This window comes from Gossypium raimondii, chromosome 6, assembly GCF_025698545.1.
Source record: "Gossypium raimondii isolate GPD5lz chromosome 6, ASM2569854v1, whole genome shotgun sequence".
NCBI lineage: Eukaryota > Viridiplantae > Streptophyta > Magnoliopsida > Malvales > Malvaceae > Gossypium > Gossypium raimondii.
This window is the reverse complement of record NC_068570.1, coordinates 57,333,748-57,346,005: the sequence shown is the minus strand read 5'-3', so window position 1 is coordinate 57,346,005 and position 12,258 is coordinate 57,333,748. Positions and strand designations below refer to the sequence as shown.

The 12,258-nt window shown below is 32.5% G+C and overlaps 1 protein-coding gene across 1 annotated transcript; it reads right to left on the bottom strand.

The window, feature by feature from the left end:
* Positions 1 to 3,052: 3,052 nt before the first annotated feature.
* Positions 3,053 to 10,663, bottom strand: LOC105772622 (chaperone protein dnaJ 10). The gene is made up of 10 exons (XM_012594005.2): positions 10,297 to 10,663; positions 9,991 to 10,050; positions 8,366 to 8,448; positions 8,080 to 8,239; positions 6,140 to 6,269; positions 5,794 to 5,952; positions 5,035 to 5,213; positions 4,533 to 4,613; positions 4,263 to 4,424; positions 3,053 to 3,425 (listed from the first exon to the last, which is right to left on the bottom strand). Exons 1-10 carry the CDS (start codon positions 10,381 to 10,383, stop codon positions 3,342 to 3,344), a joined length of 1,185 nt encoding a protein of 394 aa, XP_012449459.1. The 5' UTR covers positions 10,384 to 10,663; the 3' UTR covers positions 3,053 to 3,341.
* Positions 10,664 to 12,258: the final 1,595 nt, after the last annotated feature.

The window sequence follows — 12,258 nt, the reverse complement described above, 5'->3', positions numbered from 1 at the left end:
ATTTATTCTTTGCAGATGACCTAGTGATCTTCAGTAAAGCTGAGTTGAAGCATAGTGGTCTTCTCAAAAGCTTCTTGGGTAATTTTTGTGAGCTCTCGGGTCATTAGGTTAATGCCAGGAAGACCAACATCTTTTGTTCTGTTGGTGTTAAAGAGTTAAGGAGAAAGATTAACAATACCCTTGATTTTTAAGAAGTTAATGATCTGAGACATTATCTGGGGATTCCTCTTTTTCACCAAAGAGTTACAAATAGTATTTTGGATTTTTCGGTGGAAAGAGTTCGTAATCGCCCTTCAAGTTGGGATGCAAAAAAGCTCTTATTTGCAAAGAGGGTCACTTTAGCACAAACTGTTTTGCTTTCTATTCCGAGCTATCTCATGCAATCTATTTTGGTCCTTAAAGGTATCTGTGATTCAATTGAAGAAATGGCAAGGCAATTTATTTGGGGTGCTTTTGATGGGAAAAGGAAAATGGCTCTAGTTGGATGGGACAATATTTGTCAGCCAATGCTTTCAAAATAAAGCTTTTATGATGAAAATTGGGTATAGTCTTGTTACTAAGATAGAAGCCTTATAGGGTTCGGGTCTTCAGAGCAAAATATGGATTAACTGAAAGTATGCCTGTTTGCATCATGAGGAGTAGATGTTCCTTCATGTGGAAATCTGTTGCTAAGGTTTGGCCTTTGTTATGTAATAACATGATTTGGTTAGTGGGCAATGGACACACCATTCGCTATTGGGAAGATGCTTGGGTTCCTAACATTGGTCCTTTAATGAATCATATCCCTTGACACGCAAATATCATTCCTGATTGTAAAGTGTTCAAGGTCAGAATGGAAAATGGCATGTGGAACATTGATTTGTTTCGGGTATGGTTATCAAAAGAAATAGTCCAATGTATCATTAGTGTCCCTCCCTCCATGGAGTCAGCCGAGCCGGATTATTTATCTTGGACTTGTACTACAATCGAAGTCTTTTCAGTCAAAGGCGCCTATTGGATGCTTAAGGTGGAGTGTTGGAGTCCAATGGATGACACTTGGAACATTGTCTGGAAAATCTCAGGACCTCAAAGAGTTAGGCAATTCATCCGGTTGGTCTTAAAACAAAGACTCTTAACGAATTCTAAAAGAGTCCATAGAAGGATTGGACAAGATGAGTCATGCCACCTTTGTGGTCATAGTACTAAGGATACTCTACATGTTCTTAGAGATTGCCTATTTGTGAAGGATATTTGGAATCAAGTTATTCCATCTAATAAAAAAAGGCGGTTTTTTAATGGCGATCTTTCGGAATGGTTACTTTCAAATCTGCAATTCCAGTCAGAGAACAGCATGAGAGAGTCAACATGGGCTTGCTTTTTCGGGCTAATTCTCTGGTGCATCTGGAAGAATCGAAACTTGTTCATCTTCCAAGGAAAATCTATGAATCCAGAAAAAATTATTAAGGTCTCTTATAGCTGGGCAAAACAATTTTATTCAGTCCACAAGGAAGATTTGGTGATGGAACAGCAATAGACTCCTATTCAATCAAGCTCAGGTATGTGCTTTTCCCTCAATACTGATAGTGTTGTTCACTCTTGTTCTGGTCTTTCTGCTGCAGGTGGAGTAATACGTGACGAGAAAGGAAATTGGATCTTGGGGTATAATCATTACTTGGGGAAGTGTTCAACCTTTGTTGTTGAGCTTTGAGGCATATTAGATAGTTTAAACTTATTCCAAAAGCAAGGATATAATGAAGTCATCATCCAATCTGACAACCTTGATGTTGTTGTTGCTATTACTAATAACAAACTTGAAGGGTCAAATTCCACTCTGGTTAAGTGGATCCGTCAGATTCTATTAATTGAAGAAAAGGGGTGCTTGAGATATGTCCCCAAGGAGACTAACAAGATTGTTGATGCATTAGCAAAAATGGCTCTCTCAAATGATAAAGACTCGCACATGTTTGAAGTTCTTGCCATTGTCATACTAGTCTTTAATTGTAGATTCAAGAGGTCCCTATGTAATCTTTAGCTTAATTCACAAAAAAAAAAATGATTTGATTGAGAATATGGATTGAATTTACAACTTTAAACATAGTCCGGGACTAATGGCATAATTTAACTAAATAGATTTAACTACTACCATTTAAGTTGAACTAAAATTTCAAATTTCAAAAAAAAAATGTATGACTTGCGTACATTACAAAAATTAATAGTTGCATTTAACCAAAAATTATTATTAAAAGTTATATTTGAAGAAAATGATGTATATATATTTTTAAATGGCAGTTCTCTTAGTTTTTTTTCAAGTTTTTGAAAGACAAGTAAAAATAGTGAATTTTTAAATAATGTTCCTGTTTTTTTTTTTACATGAAATGAAATTTTAAGACATAAATATATTGTTTTATTTTTAAGATTATAATTACATTGTCCTCATTTGTAATTTCATGAACTGAGTTAACATCTGTTAACTCGAAGCACTAAAATCAGTCAAACTTATGACAATTAGTATAGATTTTTTTTAAATTGCAGATGGAGTTTGCTGATAGATCATGCAGTCAATATGGTAAAGAAGAGGCTCATAAGCAACGTTGTTCATTAGCATTCTCATTTCTTACTTGAACACATTTAAATAAAATCCATGCTTTCCATTTTCATGAAGACATCAAGTTTCAACTATACTAATATACCATTTTTAGAGGATCAACACCACAATAATAACATTTTCTATTTTAACTTCATGATTAAAGGGTATTATAAGTGTTGGGTTTATTATGATAAAAAAGATTCATCCAATATATATATCACTAAAATAAATTATTACTCTGCTAAAATATTTTAAGAGTTTCTATATTTCTCAAATAAACACCAACTCAATCAAGAACTTAAAAGTGGTGACTCAACTTATATGTGTATTTAGACATGAATGCCAAGATATATCATTAAAATACACAAAAATAATCCTTTTAAAAAATTGAATATATCCATATAGAAACTAGGTATATATACAAATCATTAACATGTCAAACCAAAACATAAATGAAAAAAAACAAACTACAATTAAAGACCAGTATGACAATCGAAAGAACTATATATATATATTTATTACTTATGATATTATAGAGATCTAATCTGTCACAAAGATCATAGAAGGCATGCTTCACTATGGGGGTGGGATATGCTCTTGAAATCTCTCAAAACACAAAAAAAGTATGCATGATTAAATCATGTAACATTTGAAAGAAAAAAAAAAACCTTTTGCCAGTTGTAGCTGCTCCCACAATATTGATACAAGATGATATAGCTGTCTAATACAAGCGTATACCTTTACGAATCAAAGCCTCTCCATCTCTTCAGGTAATTCATGGATGTCTTTGTGCACCAGGCGGTGCTGTTGGCCTCGGCAATTGAGCATTAACAAAGTTAGGGGCCTCCACGTATGGGCTCTACAATGTCAAATGGTTTCAAACTCAGAATATACATACACATATATAGCTAAACCATGCAAGAGCAGCAGCAATACGGATGAGTAAGAAAAGTATTCAACTTAAGATCAATATTTGCCTGCTTCCAACATTAGAACCCATATTCTACATTGTGTATGCTTTTAAGATTAGATTTTAGAGTCCTCTCCAATTGATGGATTTTATATATTATACATGGATAAAAGTCCCATGGAGGCCCTGGTACTAGGATTTGGATTGTATTTTGCCCCCTCTACTAAAAAAAAGGCAAGTAATCCTTGAACTTTAGATCAAAGAGCAAATTGATCATTCTGTTAAAAATTTCATTCATTTCTTCAGTTAAAAACTGCTCCCTGTATGTTAGAATGAGGTACACGTGACACATTACGTGTAGTAGTCCGGTTATTCTATCAGCCACATCAGTTCTTGACAGTAGAAATTGATGATTTTTTTAACAGAAAGAACCAATTTACTTTTTGATGTAATGTACAAGGACTAATTTACCTAATTTTCTAGTAAAGGGGGAAAATGCAATCTGACTCCTAGTATAGGAGCATCCATGGTACTTTTACCATTATACATGACATGGTAGAACTAGTTAAAGCCTTGTGAAAACTTAAGATCAATCTCAGATCCTTTAAATGCAACCCCAGTTGTCCAATTTATAGAAAGAAAAATATTTTTCAATGCAGGACTATATCTCAGTTAGGTAACAGCAGTCTTGAACAACAATAGAACTAATATATCAAACCCAAAGAAAGAGCTATGGCAATCATATGGATAAACTAAAGAATTTATCAATCAGCATAGTAACCATACCTGTGGTGCCAATGGAGAAGGAGATAGTTCTTCCCGGGATGAGGACTTTGTTGATACATTTGGAGAACCACTGTTATAACTTGGCTCAACTCCATCTAATTTATGTCTTGCATTATTGCCTAGCACAGGATCACTCTCATTTCCATTTGTTGACTTGACACTCTATATTCATAGCATAGCATTTCCAAGAAAGCTCAGAATAATTGAAGAAAATGGTAAGATAAGAGGGAAAAAGTCGAAAAACATGAAAAACAACATGCATAGACACACCTGGAAGATTTTACCAAGAGTTTTCAACCCTTTTGCTCGTGCTCGAAGCTCTTCCTTTTTGCATTTTTGATCATGGAGAACCTAAAACAAAGGTTTGACAGATTACAACAAAAATACAACAAATATCGGTAAAAGTATCATGGAGGCCCCTATTCAAAAAACGGGCAAATTAGTCCATGTATGTTAGATCAAAAAGCAAATTGGTCCTTCTGTTAAAAATTTCATCCATTAAAAACTGATCCCTATATATCAGCATGAGGTAATGTGTTATTATCTGGTTATTCCGTCAGCTGCGCCAGTTTTTAACAGCACAAATGGGTGAATTTTTAACAGAAATGACCAATTTGCTATTTAATCCAATGTACAAGAACCAATTTGCCCATTTTTTCAGTAGAAGGGGCAAAATGCAATCTGGCTGCTAGTACAGGGGCCTCCATGGTACTTTTACCAACAAATATCCAAACCAGTGTTATTAAGAGCAGTAAGAGACTGATGAACCAACCATTTGACAAACACGAGAAAGAGTAGCTTCTATGTCAGCTACATTAAGCTTCCATAATGAATCAATCATCAGTTTCTTGTGAGATTGCATGTACTCCTCAAGCTCTTCCTCACTGTAATTTCCTTCTGCACTAAGCTGCTTCTTCATGTCTTCCTGCAGCTGAAGCAAAGCAATTGCACCTACACTCACAAGGGAAGAAAAATAATTAAACAGCACAACTGATTGATTCTTGAAATGGATTGAAAAGATGACCCACTATTGAAGTTAGCAATAGAAAATCAAACGAATTACTAATAGAGGTGAATGTACCTGGGAGATCCCTGTATTTTAGGGATTTGATCAAATTAGTTCCTATATTATTAAATGGATCGATTTAGTCCTTTTACTATTAAAAAGAATCAAATAAGTCCAAATTGGAATAGAATTAACATTTATTGTTTAAAAAATATCATTTACTGTTTAACAAAGTTGATATTTTTAAATTTTTATCTTTCTGTAAATGAAATCTTTTGTTTAGAATTGAACTGCAATTAAAAAGAATAATTTTCAAGACATTTTTTATACAGTAAATGTTAACTCTATTACAATTTAGACGTATTTGATTCTTTTTAATAATATAGGAATTAAATTGATCCATTTAATTATAGAGGGACTGATTTGATCCAGGCCCTATAATACAGGGACCTTTCAGGAACTTTAACCTACTAATAAATCATTGTTACTGTGTACAAACCATTTAAGTTTGCAGCATTTACTAACCTGTTGCTGCTGTTACTTGGGATTTAATAAAATGACCTTTGTTTCTAAACCATTCAGCAACGAAGGGTACACCCAAGTATATTGCTTTCTTTCCAAGTTCCTTTGCTGCTTGTCTTGCATAGATGTAACCAATTGTATTCAACATACCAACACCATATGCTGTAAAACATGTATGGAAAAATGTATCACAACTCAGAATAAATTATACAAAAGAAAAAGATACTGAGAAAACAAAAAATACAAAGCAAATGTGTCTATCCTAAATTAAGAATTGCTGGAAAATAGATGTACAAGAACAAATACACACACACACACACATACACACCAAGAGAACAAGGCATAGTACCTGCACTAGAGAGTCTTGATACTTCAGCTTCTGCATGATTAACAAAGTCCGCTTTGTTTCCTTGCACATATTGATTTAGTCGATCTATCAATAATTGTGCAAGCTTATCTTCTCTTTCCTTCTGAACAACCTGTAGACAAGCATTTGCATAGAAAGTGATTGGAACATTGAAAGAGTGTGCAAGAAACAGTAAATACTTGTACCACCCCTTAAAAGATTTTGTTTTACTTCACACTGGTGCTACAACACTGAAAAGTCAGAATAAATTTAATAGGAAGAAAGTGGTGAGGCCAAGGGATAATAATAATTATCTTTACAAAATGCCATCAAAATAAAATTTCATCATTGCACTGAGAATAATCATCTACATTAAGTTGATCAATTTCACATTGAAAAAGAAAGAATAGAGACAAATATATCATGTTTTACTCCCACAGCTTAGGATTGAACAAAAAATGTGAGACAAAAATGTACTCAAACCTCTCCAATTAGGATTGAACAAGGTTTTGTTTACCATTGACTATTAGACAATTGTACTAAGTTGGAGGCCCATGTACAAGAAGTCACCTGCGATGCGAGGTCTAGAAGGGTCATATGATTTAGCCTAGTTATTTAATAAAATACTTCTTTTTCATTTAAAATTGATAAAGAATAAAGAACAAGTAACAATTACCGCTTCCTTTCTCTTCCAAAATTGGTAAAGGAGGAAAAACACTAACAGACCAAGACCTAGATCCCTTGAGAAATCAAGGTCTATTTGTCTTTTCATAAAATAATTAGAACCACAACCCCAATCCAATGTATATATAAAACAGAAGACATGAAATGGATGTATGTGTCACCTTGAAAATATCAGGTGGTTTTGGAAAACTTGTCAAGTCAAAATTAGTTTTCCCCTATCTACAACTCTACCGTATCTATGAATTACAACAAATAAGTTGACAGAGGTTAGATACAAGGCAGACAACCATTTATCACCCTTAAAAATAATAGCGACAATCTAACCATCTTCTTATCCTATAACGAACATAAATCAATTAGATGGCAAAAGATGGGATAGAGAATCCGTTGATGAATCTGCTTGTCTCCGAGGTATCTATTCTTTTCTACTATAATACCTTGTTTTGACTGTATCGCACTATGTATCATTTAATAACCGAATAGATCCCCTATCTTTGGTTCAAATCAAATTTGAAATGGAGGAATTTCAAGTATATTTAGAACTAAATAGATCCCGTCGACACGATTCCCTATACCCACTAATTTTTCTGGAGTATATTTATGCACTTGCTCATGAGCATGGTTTAAATAAATTGATGTTTTTTTTAAATCATGGTTTAAATAATGTACAATCAATTCATTCAGTATTTCCTTTTTTAGAGGACAAATTCTTACATTTAAATTATGTGTTAGAGGCACTAATACCTCATCCCATCCATCTAGAAATCTTAGTTCAAGCCCTTCACTACTGGGTAAAAGATGCTTCATCTTTGCATTTATTACGGTTCTCTCTTTACGAGTGTCCTGCTTAGTTCACTGCAGTAAATGCTTCTGTTTGTAGTTTAATTTCTCTCCTAAAATTTCATATACCCTGTACCTTATTTCTAACAACTTATTTGTCCTCCACAGACACAGCCAAGTGTAGTCCTGCATCAGGTTTGATCCAGTTTCTCTTTGATAAGATACTTGATCCCCCGAGATTTTCATGCCTAGCCCAGGTGAAAGTACTATGAGTCAGTTCCGAAAACTATCTTGCATTAGAAAAACCTATTCCAATTCTATATTCAACAATTTGGGAATTACAACTAAGGCAAAAGACAATTCACTATTTACTGACATAAACATCTCTTTGCCTATTACTTCCTGCAATCACTCACCCCGTCACAATTGAAATTCTTAGTAAAAGTCTATAGTCTACATGCTTAGATAAGTATTTTTACCTTCATTTTTTCCTGCACCTTTTTAGCATCAAACTGCTCCCCCTCTGTGAAAATGTCTAATGAGGCCATTGATGCCATAGCAAGTTGACCTATATATTCCTCAAAAAGCTCACTACCAAAGAGCATTGCAAATATTGCTGCAGGATCAATAATTGCTTCACTGCAAGCAAACAAAACCATCAAACAAATAGAATGGAGGAATATTATATTTCTTTCAATTTTCTGATTAAAAATGTGTATGAGCCTTGAAATTCATATATTCATAGAATAAGAATAGGGAACTGACGTTGAGATTCCTGCTTTCCCATGAGCATCATATGCTTGTCGTTGTGCCGGATCACTTAATACTTGGTAAGCCTCTCCCAACACCTGAATAGAACTTAAGAAAATAAAAATTCTCAAAAATAAAAATAAAAAAAATCAAGGTCATTATTAGATTCAATGAAAATAGTACAGACAGAGTAGAGCAGTTAGCACCTAAGACTTATAATGTTCAGAAGGCTGCACATATAATTGTACATTTAAACAATTTCCATCTTCCCTTTTTGGGTCCTTTTGAGGATACGATGATATGGTTTTAATTGAAGTTAACCTCAAATAATCAGAAATAATCAGAAATAGCTTATGTTTGCTGTTGTTGTTCTTCTACAAGAACACTAAGATTAAGATACATGATCACTATTCTTTAGCCAAGCAGCTTTAAGGTAGTGTCCGGTATGATTTGCAATATTACCATGGTAACCTAATCACTATTACAAGAGTGATCTTGTCCCTAGAGATTTAAATCACCATGTTTGGCTAACAATCATTAATTAAACAACTAGGAGTTAAAGATCATTCTGGTTGGTTTTATAATAATTAAATATTATATTGTTGAAAGCACCAAACCAGCGATGAATATTGTAATAATTATACAAGTTAATGGTTTTAATATTATTTAAATAAAAATTAGTAATAATTTATTTATTTTATAAATTATAATGAAGTACCATTAAATTATTAAGTTAAAAAATATATTTATTGATAAGTAAATTAATATTTATAATTATATAATGTAAGAAAACATTAGAAAATAAAACTAGATCTATTAAAATCATATAAAAAGAAAACAAAAAATATGTTATATATAATAAAAAAGTTAAAAGAAAACACTACATTCAGTTTGGAAATAGGTAAAATGGATATTGGTTTGAAAATACAATAATTACTTAAAAATATATATATATTTTGAGAGAAAGTAAAATTTCAATTTAAATATTAAATGGTTATTTTTGGCTATAGTAAATTTAACATAACACTTCACTTTGGTGATAAAAGTTTCCCACCCTTTTAGATGGGAAATAGATTACCCTCCAAGACATAATCACTCTCAGTGATCTAAGATCATTGCCACGTAAGATAATTGAGCACTTACCAAACATGATGATTTATCCCTATGCGTAGATCACCATGGTTTTTGGAGTGATCACCCCATACCAAACACCACCTAAGTGATTTAATAACAATCGCATACAACTAAGAATTTCACGGCAGGATGATGAAATGGTTAATTCTGGTTCAATCAAGATAATAAAATCTGTAACAGGTCAAGGTCAAAAAAAGAAGTGCAGAAATTGAACTTCGTTTTGATGTTTAAAGCAGAATTTTCTATCTTGAAGGCTACAAGCACACAACTTAAGCAGAAAGCAGATAAAAGGAACCACAGTTTACACAAGAGTATAGTATTCAATTTCACTTTCCAAGCAGAGGTCTGACTAGTTACGCTCTAAAAGAAAAGGTATTAAACAAGTGTCATAAACTTTGCCAAGGTTAAACAACAAAGAAAACAATAAAGGATTATTTAAACTATCATTTTCTTTCTCTATTTCTTTCTTGTTTAGGTGTTGAACATTTAAAAATGTAAGGACTTGCCTGAAAATTCTGAGCTGCTTGAGGATCATTAGGATTTTTATCTGGATGGACCTGCCGTGCCTACATACAATAAAGAAAGTGAAGAGTAGTCATCTGAAGAGCGTTATACTGTTTCATCCCGAAAAAAGGGGAAAATTATTAGAACTGAATAAAAAATGTAGCATGAACAGGGAAACTTGTAACGGAACCTCTGAATTTAAAACCAGTTAGAACCCGAAACGGATCTACCAACATAAAATCATTTAAAAAAAACGCCTGAAAAAGATGATCCAATCTAATAGAATATAACAAACAAAAAAAAAATACCTTCATATAATAAGCTTTCTTGATTTCAGACTCTGTCGCAGAAGGGCTGACCCCTAAAATGTCGTAGAAATCAGTTTCTTTCACCATTGCCGATCAAAAACTCAACTTTGCAACAGTTAATCAATCAATTAAAATTTTCAAAAGAATGAAAAGGAAATAAGGATTTTGGTGTTCGATCGGAATTAAAAATTGAAATGGAAGAAAGAAAAATCAAAAATGAAAATGAAAAATAATGCGAAATCGTTGGAAAAAGAAACGGGGAAAAATTGGAGAAGAAATATTCCAAAATCAAATGAAATCGCGTATTTGGCGTAACTCCACGCGCAGGCTCACACCTCTCATCGTTGACTATTGCCGATTCTGCCCGCGGCAGCCTAGTTACTTTCATTTTTATTTCCTTTTCTTTTATTCTTGGGTTAATTCCATCAAAGCCCCTTCAATTATGAATCGAATTTCAAATTGGCATCTGAACTTTAGATGTTACAATTGAACCCTCAAACTAAAGGATTATTTTCATTTAACCACTTCAGTCAGTTTAATTGTCAGCTTTTTTTATAAAAATTTAATTTTATTTTGTCGTAATTTAGTGTTTGTAGTTTACGGACACATGAACTTCAGCTCCTTATATTGTTAATTTATTGCATATAATTTGTTGCGTTCATGATTTTTTTTTCTAATTTAATGCATATAAATTGTTGAATTGCTTATTCTCAAGTCATCGATTTAACAATGTTACCCAATTGGAATAATTTTTTAGTCTTTTTATAGCACAAAATAGAGGTGCTCATGGGCTGGGCCGGGCCGGGCTCAAATAAAAATTTAGGCCCATTTACTAGGACCGGACTAAAAAAATGGGCCTAAAATTTTATCTAAGCCCGACCAAGATAAAAATGCTAAAACTTAGGCCTGGCCCGACCGTATTAATTTTTTATATTATTTTATATAATTTTTAAAAATATATAATACATCAAAATACTAAAACATCAAAATAAATATTTCCCAACAAACTGAAAATAAATTTAAAAAATATGTAGACTTAAATAACACTAAGATAAATTCAACTTAACAAGCAAATGCCTCTAAAATAATAACAAAATTAACAAATGCCTTTAAAATAATAACAAATTTAACAATAAAATAAGTTTTATACAATATCCAAACAATAACGACAAAATAGTAGCAACATAATAGTAAAATAGTAGCAAAATAGGGAGAAAATAACAAGAAAATAACATTAAAAAAAAAGAGCATATTTTTTTTGTCCTTTAGTGAATTCGAGCCTAGGCAAAAAATGTCTTACCCGAGGCCCGACCCATTTTCTAAACGGGCCTTATTTTTTTATCCAAGCCTATTTTTCGGGTCTATATTTTTGCCCGAACCCTCCCACATTTCGAGCGGCCTTCGGGCCGGACCGGGTGGCCTGACCCTTGATCAGGTCTAGTACAAAGACCGAATTCTGACAAATTAATCCATATGAGTTTGACACATCAAATTCAATTTGGTATTTAACATCAAAGCGATTGGCAAAAATAGTGATAAATCTCAAAATTATGCATAAACTTTTATTAAATGTGCAATTATACACTTGAAACTCTAATTGTAGTTCAAATGTATACTTGAAACTTTAATTTTTAATTAATCATACAAATTTAAAGAGATAAATATATCAATTTATTTTTATATTGGATAACATAATTATTTATGTATGCAATATATAAGCATAAAATGATGTTGTATTAATAATTATGTTAATAATTTACGAGAACTGGATCAAATCAAAATTTCCTGTATACAATTACACATTAAACTATAGTTCATGTATAGTTTTGGTGTTTATCCCGCAAAAATAATACTTTAGTTCGACAACTCAATTGAAACGTTTTAAAATTTTAAGGGCTAATCTAAAAGTAGTCCATAGTTTGAGGGTATTTATTGCAAATCACCCTTTGCTTTTAAAATAAA